The sequence below is a fragment of the Ovis aries genome, chromosome 1, assembly GCF_016772045.2.
Source record: "Ovis aries strain OAR_USU_Benz2616 breed Rambouillet chromosome 1, ARS-UI_Ramb_v3.0, whole genome shotgun sequence".
NCBI lineage: Eukaryota > Metazoa > Chordata > Mammalia > Artiodactyla > Bovidae > Ovis > Ovis aries.
Genome location: NC_056054.1, coordinates 105338630 through 105357106, shown reverse-complemented (window position 1 = coordinate 105357106; position 18477 = coordinate 105338630). Strand labels below are relative to the sequence as shown.

Below are 18477 nucleotides of genomic sequence, written 5' to 3'. Positions count from 1 at the left end.
CACAGGTATTCTCCTTCTCCGGTGCCCTAGGGGCTCAGAAATTAACATTTGGAGGGCTTGCATTGCTGACGACTGTGACATCTCCTTGTTTACTGATATGGCAGGAAATATTCCATTTCTCAATACCCTGCCATAATCACTTGTATTTGTGGCCTGCTGTGACGGCAGAAGAGCGATGTTCTGCAGAAAGATTGAAGAGAGAGGCACTGGACCATAAGAATCTGCTGGCTTTTGTCCAGTGCTATGCAAAGCCGAAGACCCCGTGTCTAGCAGACGGGAGTCTCCGCAGTAGTTATATTTCCTGGGATCAGAAGAGCTGGGTCAGTTTTCCTGGAGACTATCAAATGCTAACCTGTCCTTCCTTCTGTTCCCCATCCTACATTTATAGAAGCCCTTTGGGTTTCCCACACTGTGCTTGGTCCTGGAGTTACAATGTTCCTAGGTGGGCCAAGCAAAGACACAAAACACCTACAGCTCAACATGGAAAGTGCCGTCTGTGAAAGAGAGTCTGTGGAAGCTCAGAAGAGGAAGATGGTGTCTAACCAGCAAAACAGGGTCAAGGTGCAGGAAGGCTGCTTGGAGTGAAGGAGGAAACAGACAGAACAGGCTCCATCTTGAAATCAGGACACCATCTTGGGCCGGACTGTGGATTTTGAGCTATATGCCCAGTGTCTATGGAAACGACATACCAACTGGAAAATCAGACCCCCCTCCACCCCTCGATGGAAGAGCCCCAGGGCTCTGTCCCCTAAAAGAATACCCTTATTATCTATCTGTGTAACCAAATAGAATCATAAATTCTATTATGCTTATTGGGGTATGATAATTGTCCACTGTTAACTACCTAGGCTTAAGGCATATGAATCACAGGTTAACTTTGTATCTTTCTTTTCTTTTGTTCAGACTAGTTTCAGGGAATTTGGGGAGGTGGGTTTGGGCACGTATACTTAGGGTATATAAGGTTTTCGCAAAAAACTGGTCGGGGTCCTTGGCTAGGAGTAGACTCTGCCTTGGGCCCGCGGGTGTAATAAACTGCCCTCCACTATCCGCATTGTCCTTGAGTGAGTTTGTTTCCCAGAAACCGTGGCTACAACAGGAGGACATGATGCCTGGGCTGGACATCTGAGAAACATGTAGCCACGCAATCAGTACCCCAACCATGGCACATTGAGTGTTTCACTTTCACAGTTTTGTTTAATGCACTGGGAATTTATTTTAGTGTAAGGTGTTAGGTTGAAATCTAACTCACTTTTCCAAATGCTAAAGTGTTAGTCGCTCAGTCATGTCTGACTCTTTGCAACCCCATGGACTGTAGCCCACCAGGCTCCTCTGTCTATGGGATTTCCCAGGCAAGAATACTGGAATGAGTTCCTATGTCCTTCTCCAGGGGATTTTCCTCAGGGATAGAACCCGAGGCTCCCACACTACCGTCAGATTTCTTTACCATCTGAGTCACCAGGGAGGCCCTTCAAATGCTAAGCTTGTGGCAAGTGTTTTCCAAATAATTCATCTTTCCTCACTTGAGATGCCATTTCTATCATATGCTGAAATGGTATATGTTGGTCTTTTTTTTCTCACTTTAAAAAAGATATTTAGTTTAATTTTGGCTGTTCTGGATCTTCACTGTTGCACGTGGGCTTTCTCCAGTTGCGGTGAGTGGGGGACACTCTTTACTGAGGTGCCTGGGCTTCTCGCTGTGGTGGCTTCTCTTGCTGTGGAGCGCAGGCTCAGTAGTTGTGGCACAGGGCTTAGATGACCTGCGGCATGTGGGATCTTCCCAGATCCAGGATCAAATTGGGTGTCCCTTGCATTGCAAGGTGGATTCTTAACCGCTGGACCACAAGGGAAGCCCATTTCTTCACTTTTTATTTTGTTCCATTGATCTCAGTAGCTGTTATTTAGTTGTGTCTGACTCTTTTGTGATCCCCATGGACTGTAGCCCTCCAGGGTCCTCTGTCCATGGGATTTCCCAGGCAAGAATACTGGAATGGGTTGCCATTTCCTTCTCCAGAGGATCTTCCGGCCCAGGGACTGGACTCGTGTCTCCTGCACTGGCAGGTGGATCTTTGCCACTGAGCCGCCAGAGAAGCCCCTTGATCTAGGTAAGAAGATGTGCTACCATAGTGACATAGTTAGCAGGCTCTACGGTCTGATTATCTGGGGCGTGCCTCAGTTTCCTCATTTGTGAAATGGAGATAATAATAATAATACCTACTTCATAGGGTAGCTGTGAAGATTGAGTGAGATTATGCATATAAAGTACCTATTAGAGTGCCTGGCACACAGTAATCAATCAATGAATGTCAGCTGCTATGATGATACTATCTGCCCATTCCTATACCAGTAACTGAGGAAGATGGAATTACTAAGCACAAAGTTTTGAGTCAGTTGGAACAGTCTGCTACTTACTACCTGCATGACCTCAGGCAAGTTACTTACCTTTTACCTTCTCTGCTTTGGTTTCCTCATTCATACCTGGGGATATATTAATAAAAGTACCTTTTGCAGCCTATTGTGAAAATCAAACATGCAATGTCACATAGGACATGATACATAATGGCCCCTCAATGAATGTTTAATCTTCTGCTGATTATTATTATGACATTATAATTTATTATCTGTTTTCATGTGTTGTAAGGCAAGCTCCTTCTCATTATCTTCCCCCTCCAAATTTTCTGGGGAGTGGCAATCTTTCAAGGCCAGGTCTACTATGGGTGAACAAGATAGAATTTCTGGATCTGCAAGGCTGATGCCTGCCTCTTGAACTGTGTTGAAAGTCAGTGTGACTAGTGAGGTCATGAATGGGTAACCAGTAGGATTTGGGGAAGAATGGAGAAGGGAGTTGGGGTGGGCCTTTGAAGCTCATATGGCAGGTTTCTGAAAATATTTTAATTTTGCCTTAATTTTTACTTTTTTTTTTTTTTTTTGTATTACTTGATTTTATTTTACACTAGGTGGTGGACACAAAAGCAAGCCTCCTTAATAAAACTGACAATCAGCTTCACTCAGAACATTTTTAATAATGCACATTTAAAAAAAAGTATTCATCTTACAAATTGTTCTGCAATCCAAATATACAACAGCTTGGAAAACAATGTTTAGAAAACAAAAGCCAATGTAAAAAGACAGATTAAAACAACTAGAACAGTACAGGTTTTATATGGCTCTGATTTTACAGTTTTCTTACTGCATCATCAATGTCAGAAATCTGTTCCTTCAGCTGGCTCCATTGTTCAGGATTTAAAGATATACCTTTTCTTCCTGGTTTCATTTCACCTTCTGGATCCATCCAATATTCTCTGATATCAATTAAGACTTTCCCTTTAAAGTCCCGAACACTAACATACCTCATTTTCCCAATCTGAAACATATTATCATCTCTGCTGCTGCTGCTCTGCTTGGAGGATGACAGCGCTCTGGAAGTTTCACCAGTTTTTTGCTTCTTTACAGGTTTTTCGGGAGCAACTTGCTTTTTCCTCTTTAGCTTTTTGTCAACTTCACTGTCAGAATCGCTACCGGAAGAGCTTGAAGAAACAAGTTCCTTTGACTTAGGCATTGCTCCGCTCCAGTAGCCGAAGTGCCTGCTGCTCTCTCACTAGCGACTGTAATTTTTACTTTAACAAAGGAATTTGCATAGTTTAAAAGGCCATCTAGTTCTATAAGATAGTGAAAGTAACAGGGATTTCTCTGGTGGACCAGAGGCTAAGGCTACAATCTCATAATGCAGGGGGCCAGGTTTCAGTTCCTGATCAGGGAACTAGATCCCACATGCCACAACTAAGACTCAGCACAGCCAAATAAATCAATAAATATCTTTTAAAAATAAAGGAAAGAAAAAAAATTAAGGGATGATCCAGAGAGATGATATGGGGTGGGAGGTGGGAGGGGGTTCAGGATTGGGAACTCATGTACACCCGTGGCTGATTCATGTCAGTGTATGGCAAAACCAATGCAGTATTGTAAAGCAAAATAAAGTAAAAAAAATAATAATAAAAATAAAGGAAAGAAAAATAACAGTCCCTTGCTCCATTTCCTACCTCTATACATATACTCCTCCATCAACTACTCTCAAGTTTCTAAGATGCTTTCCTTTTGTACTTCCCTCTCTATATTTCTAAATAACATGCTCATGCTATTATTTCTTTTTTTTCTATTTTAGATATAATCAATCAATTGCCTGCCATGGAAAATGAGGATATAGTTCTCTCTAATCCTGATTCCTCATATACACCCCTCCCCCCACCCTCTCAATTTAAATATATTCCAAATTTGAGTTAAATCAACGCTTATGTTTACATTATTATGGCTGTGAAAATATTCTACACACTGAGTTATGTTGTGTTTGTACTAAGACTCTGTGAATCCGTCAAAACTGATTTTATTAATTAACCTTGGGGACATGGGGCTGAGAAACTTCATTCTCTAAAATCATACAGTCACAACTTTTCTCTTTGAAATCAAAAAGTGAGAATGGGACATACCCTGCTCTTGCTGGAGGTTTAACCCATGTTGATTACTTTGATAAAGAGAAGCAGCCTCAATTTCCAACCTAGGTGCAAAGCTTCAGATATTGGGGTTTTGGACATATCATTCCACATTTATCTTAATTATGTAGTTATCTATTACATAATTATCTAAACTTATTTAACTAAACTTTGTAGTTTCCAAGTGGACCCACAGTTTACTTCTCAGTCTAGGCTGTTGTTAACTCCTTCACTTAATCTGTGCTTACCTTGAACCTATCAAAATACTACTTCATTTAAATATCATCTGAACTCAGCTGTTTCCCATACTCTGTAATGATCTGGCTTTTTCCTTTGTTTGATGAGCATCTCCACAGTGCCTTTGGTTCATGCTCTCTCTTGTAGTAGCAAGTAAATAAACCCAACTGTCCACTTACAGTTATGTTCTTAGTGGTCTTTATCAGACAGGCATTCTCTTTCTTTCCTTTGATAACTCTTTGTTTTCCCGAAGTTGATAATTGCCTGACCTTTTATTTTCCTTTTCTTAATATTTATTCATTTATTGGGCTGGACTGGGTCTTAGTTGCAGCAAACGCGCTCTAGTCTCCTGACCAGGGATCTAACCTGAGGCCCCCTGCCGTGCGGGCACAGAGTCTTAGCCACTGGACTACCAGGGAACTTCACGCCTGAACTTTTTTTTTTTAATGTATAACTGGATCACTTTTTTAAAAAATTTATTTATTTTAGTTGGAGGCTAATTACTTTACAGTATTGGAGTGGTTTTTGCCATTCATTGATATGAGTCAGCCATGGGTGTACATGTGTTCCCCATCCTGAACCCCCTCCCACCTCCCTCCCCATCCCATCCCTGTGGGTCATCCCAGTGCACCAGCCCTGAGCACCCTGTCTCATGCATCGAACCTGGACTGGTGATCTGTTTCACATATGATGATAATACACATGTTTCAGTGCTATTCTCTCAGATCATCCCATCCTCGCCTTCTCCCACAGAGTCCAAAACACTGTTCTATACATTGTGTCTCTTTTTCTGTCTCGCATATAGGGTTACCATCTTTCTAAATTCCATATATAGGTGTTAGTATACTGTATTTGTGGAGAAGGCAATGGCACCCCACTCTAGTACTCTTGCCTGGCAAATCCAAGGGACAGGGGAGCCTGGTGGGCTGCCGTCTCTGGGGTCGCGAAGAGTCAGACACAACTGAGCAAGTCCACTTTCACTTTTCACTTTCATGTATTGGAGAAGGAAATGGCAACCCACTCTGGTGTTCTTGCCTGGAGAACTGGACACAACTGAAGCGACTCAGCAGCAGCAGCATACTGTATTTGTGTTTTTCTTTCTGACTTACTTCACTCTGTATAATAGGCTCCAGTTTCATCTACCTCATTAGAACTGATTCAAATGTATTCTTTTTAATGGCTGAGTAATACTCCATTGAGTATATGTACCACAACTTTCTTATCCATTCATCTGTTGATGGACATCTAGGTTGCTTCCATGTCCTGGCTATTATAAACAATGCTGCGATGAACATTGGGGTACACATGTCTCAATTCTGGTTTCCTCGGTGTGTCTGCCCAGCAGTGGGATTGCTGGGTCATACAGCAGTTCTATTTCCAGTTTTTTAAGGAATCTCCACACTGGTCTCCATAGTGGCTGAACTAGTTTGCATTCCTACCAACAGTGTAAGAGGGTTCCCTTTTCTCCACACCCTCTTCAGCATTTATTGCTTGTAGACTTTTGGATAGCAGCCATTCTGACCTGCGTGAGATAGTACCTCATTGTGGTTTTGATTTGCATTTCTCTGATAATGAGTGTTTTTTTACTTGGTTTTCTATATACCTGCCATGAATTCATCCCCCAAATTCTGAAAGCTGTATATACACCTTCTCTTAATACCCTAAACACACCAGGTGATTGCTCTGTTCCTACAAGTGTTTTCCCTTAAAGACACCTTCCTGGAGCACTTCGTCCCCTGGCTCCAAATCCTACAGGTTGCGTCTTTGAATTTCTCTTTTAAAGTATGGCAACTCTGTTCTAACACCTATCTCAGAGCACCAAGTTTAGTTGTCAATGCATCTGTTTTCTTGATTCCTGCTTTCTTCCCTCCACCAGAGAAGGGGCTGTGTCTTGACATCTCTATTTCTCCAAAGTCTAGCGTGACGCTCAAAAAACGTTCCACTGAATGAATGAATAAAAAGCGTAAATCAGTGAATGAATGAATGAGTGGAATTTTTGTGCAAGAGAAGTAAGTTTAAGGGGAATGATATTACGTTCCCACCTTGTTGCAGGACTTAAGGGTGTCTTTAGGTTGTCTACAAGCCCCACGCCAGCTTTGAGCGGGGTCTCAAGGGAGAGAAGGAGCACTGAAAGCGCTTCCGGCCCAGGCTGCAGCTGCAGCAGCAGAGCCTGCTGAGTGCAACTTAGGTCAAGACCGTGGCCGGGCACCCCTCGAGGACTACAACTCCCAGAAAACAGCGCGGCGGCGGAGCGCGAGCCGCGGAGGATTCCGGAAGCTGACGTCGGCGCTGTGTGGAGCCGGGAAGACGGCGGGCGGGTAGGTAAGTGTAGGTGGAGGGCCGACTGGGGAGGGCGGGAGTGTTGGGGTAGTCCCTGAGGTAAGGTGGTATGGAAGGTGGGTGAGGGAGAAGGACAGGGAGTGGTCTCAGATGAAGAGGAGGTCGCGGGGTGTCAGGGACCTCGAGCTCTGCTTCCTCTTCCCGCAGTGTCCATGACGAAATTAGCGCAGTGGCTGTGGGGGCTGGCGCTCCTGGGCTCCGCCTGGGCGGCCCTGACTCTGGGAGCCCTGGGCCTGGAGCTGCCTTTGTCTTGCCGGGAGGTCCTGTGGCCACTGCCCGCCTACTTGCTGGTATCTGCCGGCTGCTATGCCCTGGGCACCGTGGGCTACCGTGTCGCTACTTTTCACGACTGCGAGGACGCCGCCCGCGAGCTGCAGAGCCAGATCCAAGAGGCCAGAGCCGACTTGACCCGCAGGGGACTTCGCTTCTGACCCCCTAACTCCGATTCCCTCCCGGACAGCCTGTTCTCCCATTCCCCATTAAAGGACCAGTTTATTTTCTAAGCTTGTTTGGTTTGAGTATGGATGCTGGGAACAGAACTGTTGAGAAGCTCCTTGAGGCTCTCTCAGCCTTTATCTTTTGCATTTTGCTGGTGCTTCTTCCTTTTTGCTCTGAAGGAGACACAGACCCCCTTTCTCAAGATCTCTCAGAATGGAAAAGTCATTTCACTTTCCTGGTCCTTTTAGCCCTGTTAGGAGAGATTTCTTTTTTTTATCTTTTTCTTTTCTCAGGAGAGATTTCTTGAAGTCAGTTCTTCATAACACCCAAGCCTAACCCTACCAGATGAAGAGCAACTGGTAATCAGACAGTGCCCCTCTATCCTTTACCAAACCGGGTGGATTATCCCTGAATTATATCCCTGAATATTATCCCGGAATATAACAGGAGTCTTGATGGGCAGGGGTAGGGAACAGTTTATTTTAAGGCACATTCTAAAGATCCCCCCCCCCCCAACCTCCAAAATTAAAAAATACAATCTTGAAAAAAAAAGTGAATTCATCTCCAGGTTCCATCCAATCTTCTAACTAAAGCTCTTTCTTTAGTCCCCGGATTCTCAAAGCATTCTTTTTTTCTTTGCCATAAACCACTGCCCCTGTGGAGCTAACCAGCAGGAGCGGCTGAAACAAGAAAGTTTCTTTGGTAATAGGTTGGCATTATAGGTGCTCAGTGGTCAGGTGAACTCCCTCAGGTTTGTAGAAGCCGATAGTTCCTGTCTCGCTCCTGGGGAGTACTTCCAAAAAAGCCAGAAGCGAATGAAGCTGGTGAGAATTCCTGGAAGGTTGGGCACCTGAAATCACAAGGACTGCTGTGAGGAGAGGAGCTGCTTTTCCACCTCACACACACCTGTCACCTTGCCCTTGTTCTGCTTACCACAATGTAGGGATCTTTTAGTCGAAACCCATAGAGTGTCCAGGAGGCAGAGGTGAGGAGGGTGGCAATGGTGAGTGAAAAGGAGAGACGCTGGGTTGATTTAGTACGAATGACCTTGGCCTATTGGAAAGGATGAAAGACACTCCTGACCAGGCACATGGTAAATCTCCCACTTTGCCCAGAATTTCGTCAAAAAAAAAAAAAAGGTCAAACAGCCCCCATGATCTTCTGTTACCCAGCCTTTCCCTCCTGCCTCCCACTCACCCAGCCCCACTGCCCTGTCTCCTTCCAGGATTTGGGTCTGCCCTTCCCCTGGACTGAAAGCTACAGTCTCTGTCTGTGGGAGATTTATCTCCCTTACCTCCCCGGACACCCCCACTCACCAAGTCAGCTAGTGGTGAGAGGTACATACTGATGGTGAAGACACTGCAGAAGAGGCCCAGGTGCTGAAGCCGCATCTCAGGGTCAGGCACCAGGAGCCAAAAGTAGGCAAAACCCAGGACAAGGACTCCCAGCAGGGTTGTAGTCTGAAGGAGCACAGCACGCTACAGAAGAGAGAGTAGCCATACTTCTGGATGTGCCAGGAGTCCTCTGACTCTGCTGCTGGAATTAATTCATCCCGCCCTCACCCATGCTCCAGTGGGGGAGCCAGCCTTTGCCTAAGCCTCCAGTATGGCACTTGCCATAGCCTCTTTCCCACCAGTGACTTCAGCACAGGTCTGATCTACCCAAACCCTGGAGGTTTCTAAGAGTGGGAAAGTTGTCTTTTTTGGGGTGAGCTTGCTACAGAGTAGGAGCTTAATGCTTGTGTGAATGGGGAAGCAGAGCTAATCATCTTACTTGCAGCCACTGGCACTGGCTTTGAATGAACTGTGGAGACAAAAATCTTTTTTCACTCTGTTGGGCAGCAAGGCACTTTGAGGCTTGGCAGAGCTATCAGCTTTGCCAGAATGGGGACAATATGTGAATCTCAGAAGGCTGACTTTATGGCGGAAGGAGGACTGCAAGGCTGAAGGGGTCTTCCAGGAAAAGGTGGCAGTGCCAGCCTGTTATAGTCTTCTAGGAAAAACAGTGTTTGCCTTGCCAGCAAGGCAGGGCAGGGCGTGCAGCAGAGGAAGGGCCTCTACCTTCCGATGGCAGTAGTGCAGATACACCAAGATATACAGAGTCTGAAGCACAGCACCCACGGCGTTGACGACGATTAGCGTCCAGTTTCCCTTCAAGGCCCCATAACTCAGCCAACTCAGGTTGCTGCAGGGTGCAGGGGAGGGACATTGTCCCGCGGGGTTGAGTGTGAACAGGGTGGGGGGGGACCCAAGGGGCCTCGTCCACATTCCTCCTCACCCCTCCCCAGCCTCCCTCAGACAGCCTTCCCCCCAGCAGGCATCGCCCCCTCTCACTTGACATCCGTGGTGAGAAAGGGCAGGAACTGGACACTGTCCACGCTCCGGGTCATCCGCATGTGCTTGAGGTCCGAGCTGTAACGGGGCCCCGAAGGCAGGGGGGAGAGGTGGAAAGGGAGAGCCAGGCTGCTGGGGAGTCGAAATCCCCGATGCCTGTCATCCTTTCCGGACAACCGCAGATCCCCAGCCCTACCCTCAACTCCCTGGCCTTCTCTCTCAGGTCAAATGACCAGCCTTGCCCTTGTACCCCGTTCCCCTCGACCCGATTCCACTTTGATCCTAGGTTCCAGATGTAACCTGACAGAGCGGCCACGTCTCTGTCCCCTCTCTCTCCTTTCCTGACTTCCTGGTCCTGCCCCAGCCCAGCCCCTCCGCTCTCTCACAGGCCGGTGGAGAACATGCCGAGGGTGAAGAGCACGCAAGCTCCAGAAAGAAGCGAGTCGGCCAATCCGCCCGCCTCCATCCCTCCCCGAGTCGCAGATCCCGCTCTCCGCGCCCGGGGCCAGCGAGCAGGATCCGGAGCCCCAGACGCCGGAGCCCCGCCCCTTCGCGCCCCTGGCTCCGCCCCTGCGCGCTCGGCGGTCCCCCCGGAAACTGAACCGGAACCTGGCCCACCCCTAGAACGTCAAGCTCGAGCTCAGGCCCCGCCTCTCCGCGGGCCTGTCCCGACCCTGCGCCGCGTTTAGGGTCTTCACGTTGCTATTTTCCGTAAGGCCCCTTTCCTAAGGCTCCGCGGGTTTGTCCTGGCATCCGCGGCTCCGCACTCTCTGCTTACTCCTTGGATCACCTAGACCCCTAGCCTCAACTCTTTCCCCCTGGCCAGCGGGCCCACGTGGTAGAACTGAAACGAAAGCTTGCTAGGCAGACTTCAACATGCTTCCGATGCAGGGCCCTAGCTCACAGCTTCAGGTTGGCCCGAGTTTGGGAGACTTTTCCCCGTTTTGCTGAAGCCTGTTTCCGGTTTCTTCCCTGAATAACTGGAACTGCCAGGAATCACCGAGTCTTTGTGAAATGCCCTCCCCCTGCAGCCAACACTGCCAACTTTCTGTGACTTGGCGAATCCACTGGCCAAATGTATCACTGACACCCCCCACCCCCCCGCCCCAGTCCAACCAGCTTGCTGCTGGGAACTTTCCCTCCCAGCCTCCCACACGTCTTTGCTGGTGGGGCTGTGAGGCGGGCCGCATGCCTCAGCTGGCGTTCCAAGCGGCTGCCTTGACTCACCCAACAGCGTGAGTACCTGAAGAGTAAGTATGCCGAAGCCCAGCGCTGAGAGGGTGGGAGTAGGGCAGCGGTTGGACAGAAGGAACTTCCAGAGTGGGGTGCAGCCTGGAACTGCTGTAGGGAGCACTCCTGTCCTAGACAAACCTCAGAGGAGGAAACACTCACCCTTATGGGCTGGTGAAAGGCATTATTTCTAGAGAGAGGAAAAAGACTTCAAACCCCCTTGCTACTGATATAGTGCAGAGCCTGGCAAGCAGCAGGACTCAATGGTCATAAATTAGGAAGGAGGGGCAGAAAATCATGTCCAAAAAAACAAACACATTCCTTTATTTTGAGACAAAGAACACTGTATAAAAAAAAACTCCAGTTGTAGAACTCAGCATAGACACACATCAAGTTCATATACATTCCGTACTTGTGGGCCCTGCCCTTCAGGCTACAGACTAGGCATAGACTCTGCACATGGGCACTGCCCTTACAGTTACACTCTTAAGAACAGGTTGGCACAGCCCCCCTGCTGGTGCAGCTCTGCGGAGTGATGTCCCAGGATGAGAGAGGATGCAATGTCTGACTACAGACCTCCCTGTGGCAGCTCCACAGAGGCAAGTCCTGGGGGAGATGCTGGGTCAACCCAAGCAAGCATGCTGCTTCTCCTGTTCCTGGCTCCCAAGCAGGAAACTGTCTCTTGCTCTTCCTTCAGAGCCATCCTGGCTCTCCATAGAAGGGGCATCTTTGCCAAGCTCAGTGTCCATCTTGTGACCCCCAAGCCCTTTCCAGTTCGGCTCCCACGGTGCCCTTAGGAGGCCATGTCCGTCTAGCTTGTTTCTTTGGCTTAAGGGCAGGAACGGAGGGGAAAGGACTGTCTCCACTTCTTTGTCCATCCCTCTGATGCGGAGTGGGGAATGGCACTGTCAGGCTCTCTGACCTCCTTAGGGTTGAAACCCTAAATATCGACCCGTTTTGAGGCTGCTGGGTGGCAGCTTGAGCATGTGGTGGGAGTGGTTCCCAGGACTGGGGCCTTGGGAGGGGCCCCAGGTAGGTGAGGGAGGCCCGCCTGCCTCCTCAGCCTGGTTCCAATCCTTACAATAGATGTGGTGCACACCCTCATGGGATTTGCAGCAGCAGCAATGGCAGGAGCAGCACAGCCCAGGCTAGTGGGAAGAGGCGAGGGGCGGCGCTGTGACCGATGCTATGCAGAACCTGCACCTCCGGGTCATCTGCAAGATGAGAGGGCAAAGGCCTCCAAGGTGAGTGGCCCTACTGCTGGCACTGGCCCTCAGTCCAGCGAGGTTTCCCCTGCCCCTGCCTGGCGAAGGAGTCACTTTTTATACCCAGCCTCTTCAAGCAGACCCCGTTTTGTGCCCCAGGCCCAATTTGCTCCAGCCACCTACCTGCTGGAAGTCTCTTCTCTTGTGCATTGGCATGGGCCTGAGGGCTGTGAGCTGAAAGATAAGGGTGGTCGTAGGTCAGGCGACTTGGTACACGCAGGAAGCAAAGGAGTGGGAGTGTTGGCTGGACTGGGCAACGGGATTTCCCAACCATCCCAGATCTTTCGACCTGGCCCAGGATAGGATGGAGAAAGAAGGCCCACAGGACCCTGACACTCACTGATTTTGCCAGCGATCATCACCTTCAGCCTCAAGCAACGGTCTTCCTGGTTGTGGATGGGCTTGGCTACAAAATAAATCCAGAGAGTTTTAAGGAAGGGAAACTTTGTTGGAAGAAAATATAAGTACAAATGCCTCTGGCCCTGCTTTCTTGGTCCCTACTCATTTTAATCCCTCTCTTCCCTCTGATCTTTGATTCTCACCTTCCCACTTGCCCAGAAAGTTTCTGCCCACGTTCTACCCCAAGTTCAGTCCAAATTCCCATTCTTGGGAATAACCCTTGACTTTCGAAGTGATGATAAAAAGAACACAGACACTGTCCCTTCCCCACAGTCCGTTCTCCACTCCTCCCAGCCTGAAGTTGGGGTGACCTGCACAATATGCTCCACTTCCCCAGCCACCATGTCCTTGCTCTCCCTAAGCCCCCTGATAGGGTGAGGCCTGGATCCATTCTACACAAAGTTGATCTTACAGTTCCTAAAATCTGCCCTCAGGCTAAAGTCCTTAGCACTTCTTGGGTCCCCATGCCCTAACCTGTGTACTTCTCTAGGCTCCTGTCTCCCCACTTCTAAGTGTCCCTCCTGCTCCAGTCAGTCTGAACCATTTGGAGTTCCCTGAGGATGTCATGCTGTCTTTGTACATGACCTCTTGTCTGCAGCTCCTCTGCTTGCCCTAAACTCTTGGGTCATCTTCCCCAGGAAGCCTTCTATGAGGTGCACCCCTCTCCCCCAGACTGGCAGGTGTTCAAGTCATTTTCTCAGGGCCCCTGAGCTCATAGGTACCATATCCCCCTGTTCTAATGGTATTAATAGATGTATGTCCCTTTCTAGATTCTGGAGGACAGAGACCCTGCAGTGTTTTATTTATCTCTGTGACGATAATGCCAAGCAGAGTGCCCAAGACACAGTAGAAGCTCACTCTGCATTTATAATGGGAATGAATAAAAATAGAATTCAGGATTGGAAGGGGCTGTCTGCTGCTTGCCTCCCCACTAAGCATGTACTGAAGTGTGTGCATCATGTCAGGTGTGTCCCCGAGTCTGTGGACCTGTGTGCATGCCTCGCGGGTACTCACAGATGTAGTAGTAGTTGTGTCCCTCTTTGAAATCCTTGCTCAGGGTAAAACCTGTGAAGCGGTGGAACTTCTCAGACAGCTTCTCCGGGCCGTGCTTGGCTTTGGGATTCTTGCAGAACCAGCGGGCAGGGTCCTTGGGTTGGGGTTGGCACAGCTGGTACTGCTCGTGCTCCACCAGGTACAGTGTGTACTGCTCCATGGCCGCATCTGGCACAGAGTTATCCTCGTAATGAGGACAGATGATGTCCAGGTAGTCATCTATCCGCACATGTACTGTGTAGTCCTCATTCCAAAACCTGGGCATGCACAAAGGTGGAGAGAGTGGGTGGTCACTCAGAAGCCAGGCCAGAGCCTTTGAGCTTCCGAATATTTACATGACCCCTCACATTTCATACTGGACCCTACCCCAAAGATTTCTTAAAAAGTCTTAACTCCTAGTATTTACTGATCTTGATCTCTGAAATATCTTTCCACTATCTCCAAACATTCCCCTCACCATCATTGTCTGCCACTAATCCTCTATAGCATCCACTTGGTATCTTGTAGGTACCAAAGCTCTTCCCATAACCTCTCTGATATTTACCCAAGGATGGGCTTCTAAATACTTGCTCAGCTTCCCCTTCTACCTATCAATATTTCTCCAACTCTGTTCTAGCACTTGTTCCTTTAAATGCTGTTAGACCTCAGCCTGAGACCCTCCTGGCCCATTCAGTAATCAAAATCCACGTAACCTTTTCTCTTTCCCATGCTAGTGCTTGGCACCCAACAATCTGTTTTCACTTTTCTTACTCCTCTCATTTTCCCCTTGACCCACTGACTATATCTCATATTGTTCAACTTAACTTTTCTCCCAATACCCAGGACATCCACGCCCACAGATAATGCCCAGTCCTTTTAAGTTAAATTGCTTTCATCAGTTCTTCCAGTCCCCTCAAATCCCCCCCTTCTCAAATCAGTGCTCAGCTCTCCTGGTCCACTTCTCTCAAAGCACCCCAAAACCTCTCTTGTTCTTTTGTCTCCAAAAGCCATACATTCACCTCCTGTGAAATTGAAATGAGCTCCAGAGAAGGCCCTCCTTCTTCCCAAGGTGGGGCCAGCTCCCCTCCCCCAGCCCATTCCCCCCAGGCTCCACAGGCTCCAGCCTGACTGCCCACCGGCCCCTCCCCCACCCAGCTCTAGACACCTGGCTCCAGTCTGGGTGGGGTCCTAGTAGGGGGGAAAAGGGCCTCCCCACCTCCCTTTCCCAAACGGGTCAGCTTCTCCAAATCCCCCCAAGCACTGCCAGCTAGAGACTCAGCAGAGCTGGCTGCCAACTTGCTTCAAACCAAAGCCAGGGGCATGGGTGGGGGGGTCGGGGCAGGGGTTAGGCCAAAAGGCCTCTGAGGTGGGCACCCACTGCCCAGTCAGCATGACCCTTAAGAGGGTCATGGCCCTACAGGAGCATGCTAGCTCATTGGCTAGGCTTACCAAGGCCCTTCCCCCACCCTGGGGAAAAGAGAGAGAGGAGCAGAGAGAGGCTTTTAAAATTCCTCTCTGGAGAGATAAACATAGAAGCCATTTCAGAACAGGTATTTCAGCTCTGGGCCTGGCGTCTTTCCTCCATTCCCGTGACGGGCACTGACTCATTCCTCATCTACCTCTGCCACCCGCCCCAGTATTCATGAGAACCTGTGAAAATTTCCCTCATCAAATGTGGTCAGCCTCCAGGACCCTCAGGATGGCCCAGTGCCCACTTCAGGCAAAGGGAGCTGACAGGTCTGAATCAGAGGGGGTGTTCCTGTCCCTGGAGTACTAAGGAGGCCAGTGCACAGTTCAGGCGGCACTGCCCTTCTTCCCACGCTGCCCCCTGCCTGGGGCCTGGAGATCCCAGGGCTGATGCCCACTGCCCTGAGTCACCCCTGCCAGCCTTGCGCCCGCCCAGCTCACTGCCACCTCATGCTTGCCCTCAGGCTGGGCTTGGCTTGGCTGCTTGTGGACTGCTCTGGGCTGCCTTCCCTTTAGTCCTGGGCATAGCAGTGTGTGTCCAGATGGACAGGGCAGAAGCTATGTTGGGTGGGAGCACCCATCACCCTCTTCCTGTGGGTACAATCGGCTCCACTTAGCACTCCTTTGACTCTTGCTCACTATCTGGGAAAGGGGGGCAGCGGCGTCAGGGAAGGCGGGGAGGGGGGGCAAGGAAGAGGCTCCTTCCTGAAAGAGAGGAAACCTGGGAGCTTGGGAACGGAAAAGGCCAGGGTCCTCCCCCTACTCACGGCTTCCTGTCCCCTCCTCCTCTTGCAGCCAACACCTGGCATGGGCATAAACAGGGACTTTGCTCCCTCCCTCTAGGACAAGATTGGGTCAAAGAAGCAAAGAACAGACCGCAAGAGGTGAGATGGGGGAGCACTGACTACAGTCCTATCAGACCCATGGGCAAGAGGGCATTGCCCTTTTGGCATGGCAGGTAGCTGTCTGTTCCTTCCCTTCCCAACAGACCCCCCACCAGGCAATGCTGCCCCAAGGTCAGAGGAAACTGGCACAATCTATTTCTCGAGGGGAGTGGGGGGTAGGCCTGCTAGGGCTGGGGGTGGCCCAGCCAAGTCGAGTGTTTTCCCCTGACCCCAAGTTGCCTAGCTCTCCTCTCCTTACTCTACCCTACCCACCTCTCCTATTTTCCCACAAATATTGTTCCCCTAACTTCAGAAAACTCAAGAACAAAGAATCCGATGGGAGCTTCTTCCTCCCGGTACCATTTGCCTCACAGCCCTAAAGCTGCCCAGGAGAAATTAACTCCTTCCTGCCCAGAGCCCTTTGTAACTCTTTTAACCCCTTCCTGTCCTCCGGAACCATCCCCATGACCTCTGTCTCTCCCCTTCTTTTCAGTTTTACTACCTGAACCTCAGATACAGGTGACTCCTTCAAGCCTACCCACACACAGCATATGCCTCACTCCTGCCACCTCAGAAGACCCTTGGTTGGAGGGGGGGCATTCCAGGGACACCTTAAAATCAGAATAAACACTGCATTCAGGCAAGCCCAGGTCCTTCCTGAAGGGTCTTTCCAGGATTACTCTAAGAATTCTTCTTACTCCGGATGTCAAGACCTGTCAGCGTAGGTAAATGCCCAAATACATAGAGGCCTTTGTGGTGGAAGGGCTTAGAATAAGAGCCCTGAAGGTCAGAGAGAGTGCCCCTGCCAGAGGCAGGAGGTGTTCAGCCTCAAAAGGACTGACAGTCTAAAGGGTGTAGAGCAACAGACAAGTTACAGCTCAGTTCAGCTCAAGCAGACAGATCTTTTACTACACAGACACTCCTAAGACATTGGAGCAGACTGATCCTCAAAAGAGCCTTCCTTACCCTTCCGGTAAGGCTTCCCCCTTTCATAGGTCCAGTCTTCTCCTTTTGGTTATGGCGGGTCCAAAGCAGAGCTTGTACCCACCACCAGTGAATGAAAGGGAATGCAAACGGGCATACACTCAAGGCCGATTGACAATTGTAAATCATATAACAGCAGGCTGTGTTGTTTTTGTCTTCCCGTAATTTGGTCTGTTACACTTAGATGTAGAATATTCATGAGCTCTTACTGGGCTCCTAACTGCCTAAGGTTACTCGGAGAAGCCCCTGCGGTTATTTTGTATCCACTGTGTGCCTAGGGCGCATGTGCAGGCGTTGAAAGGTCTCTGTGGTTTTTTTGTAGCACATCAGTGAGCTCTCCTGGGTGTGTCTGGGATGGATTTTAGAGATCAGCTTGCATCCCTTTCAGCGAGGCCTCCCGTTGTTGCTCCTGTCTAACTTCCCACCTAACAGAAGTAACAGCTGTAGCAGAGGGAAGGAAAAGAGGGGCAGAGACCGTACGGTGCAAGCAGATGCGGGCAGGGCAGGTTATGGTCGAGAAGAAAATCTATGGGAGCCCTCCCGCCGCTGGTCACCTCCCCAAGACTCAGGTTAGGGGCCGGGCGGGACAGTTAACCTGGAAGGGGGGAGCGGTGCCAACCGGGCGTCCAGGCTGTCGGCCGGTGACTCGGGCTTACTTGGGGTTTGAACTGTTCCAGAAGACGGTGTGGCGGTTAGCAGCGGCCAGACTGCAGCACAGACCCAAGAGAGAGGCCCAGAGGAACTCCATAGCGCGGGGCCTGGCCAGGCCGGGCGGGGACGAGGGGCTCCTCCGAGTCTGGATTCCCGCAGGGTTTCTCGGCAGCGTAGTCAGCAAGGCGCTCGCAGCTCTGGCCTCTCCGCTTCGCGACTCCGCCTTTTGGGCCGGCGCCGCCCGACACCCCGCCCCGCCCCCGCCCCGCCCGGCGCGCGGCTGCCCGGGGCCTGGGGGCTGGGGAGGTGGAGGAGGGGAGGGGAGGGGAGAGCAGGGGGAGGGGAGCGGAGCGCGCACCTCGGCCCGGTAAATCTGCTCGGCGCTGTGTTTGCTCACTCGTGGGTCCGCGTGAAGCTTTGTGGGTCTGCGCGCGGGAGAAGGGAACGCATTCCACATGCGGGTCTGCGAACTTGCGGTGCTTGGCCTGGCTGGCGGCGCCGCGCGCCGATCTTGGCGGGTGCGAGGTTGTGGACAGGTCCCGCGCCTTTCCCGAGCCTTGTACGCCCGGGCTTGGGCGCCCGCGTTCCCACACTTTCCTCCTACCCACCCCCTTCCCGGACTCTCTGCTCGGCTGCCCCTCCCCACACACGAGGCTGTTTGTTTTTGTTGGGTCTGTCAATGTTGTCTTTGTTCGGGAGATTGTGTCATCGCCTAGATGCCGGGAATAAAGTG

The 18477-nt window shown here is 50.2% G+C and overlaps 4 protein-coding genes across 8 annotated transcripts; 1 reads left to right on the top strand and 3 right to left on the bottom strand.

Moving 5' to 3' along the window:
- Positions 1–3000: 3000 nt before the first annotated feature.
- LOC114113228 (activated RNA polymerase II transcriptional coactivator p15) lies at positions 3001–3604 on the bottom strand. The gene has a single exon (XM_027965211.2). The coding sequence runs from the start codon at positions 3554–3556 to the stop codon at positions 3173–3175; it is 384 nt and encodes a 127-aa protein (XP_027821012.1). The 5' UTR covers positions 3557–3604; the 3' UTR covers positions 3001–3172.
- Positions 3605–7003: 3399 nt separating this feature from the next.
- DPM3 (dolichyl-phosphate mannosyltransferase subunit 3, regulatory) lies at positions 7004–7564 on the top strand. 3 transcript variants are annotated; one of them, XM_042255026.1, is made up of 2 exons: positions 7004–7039; positions 7209–7564. In XM_042255026.1, the coding sequence occupies exon 2, from the start codon at positions 7214–7216 to the stop codon at positions 7490–7492; it is 279 nt and encodes a 92-aa protein (XP_042110960.1). In that variant the 5' UTR covers positions 7004–7039; positions 7209–7213; the 3' UTR covers positions 7493–7564. The 3 variants fall into 3 exon arrangements, with proteins under 3 accessions (XP_042110960.1, XP_004002623.2, XP_060258488.1); XM_004002574.5 differs by having other exon boundaries at positions 7004–7043; XM_060402505.1 differs by having other exon boundaries at positions 7004–7100.
- A 393-nt stretch (positions 7565–7957) lies between these two features.
- On the bottom strand, positions 7958–10353 carry SLC50A1 (solute carrier family 50 member 1). The gene is given in 7 exon segments (XM_004002573.6): positions 7958–8288; positions 8290–8349; positions 8433–8552; positions 8816–8977; positions 9560–9683; positions 9833–9910; positions 10219–10353. Coding segments are annotated over 7 exon segments (666 nt in total). The 5' UTR covers positions 10299–10353; the 3' UTR covers positions 7958–8246.
- A 1004-nt stretch (positions 10354–11357) lies between these two features.
- On the bottom strand, positions 11358–17943 carry EFNA1 (ephrin A1). 3 transcript variants are annotated; one of them, XM_027975991.3, is made up of 5 exons: positions 17750–17943; positions 13741–14036; positions 12668–12733; positions 12451–12501; positions 11358–12276 (listed from the first exon to the last, which is right to left on the bottom strand). In XM_027975991.3, exons 1-5 carry the CDS (start codon positions 17839–17841, stop codon positions 12164–12166), a joined length of 618 nt encoding a protein of 205 aa, XP_027831792.2. In that variant the 5' UTR covers positions 17842–17943; the 3' UTR covers positions 11358–12163. The 3 variants fall into 3 exon arrangements, with proteins under 3 accessions (XP_027831792.2, XP_060258478.1, XP_060258469.1); XM_060402495.1 differs by having other exon boundaries at positions 11358–12501; XM_060402486.1 differs by having other exon boundaries at positions 11358–12733.
- Positions 17944–18477: the final 534 nt, after the last annotated feature.

What these genes read in the sequence shown, in the direction of transcription:
- LOC114113228 (XM_027965211.2), bottom strand. Translation starts at nt 3,556, where the DNA reads ATGCCTAAGTCAAAGGAACTTGTTTCTTCAAGCTCTTCCGGTAGCGAT.
- DPM3 (XM_042255026.1), top strand. Translation starts at nt 7,214, where the DNA reads ATGACGAAATTAGCGCAGTGGCTGTGGGGGCTGGCGCTCCTGGGCTCC.
- EFNA1 (XM_060402486.1), bottom strand. Translation starts at nt 17,841, where the DNA reads ATGGAGTTCCTCTGGGCCTCTCTCTTGGGTCTGTGCTGCAGTCTGGCC. An exon ending in TGGAACAGTTCAAACCCCAA is followed by an intron (nt 14,037 to 17,749) that starts GTAAGCCCGAGT and finishes GTGCATGCCCAG; the next exon opens with GTTTTGGAATGAGGACTACA. An exon ending in ACACAACTACTACTACATCT is followed by an intron (nt 12,734 to 13,740) that starts GTGAGTACCCGC and finishes TTTATTTTGTAG; the next exon opens with CCAAGCCCATCCACAACCAG.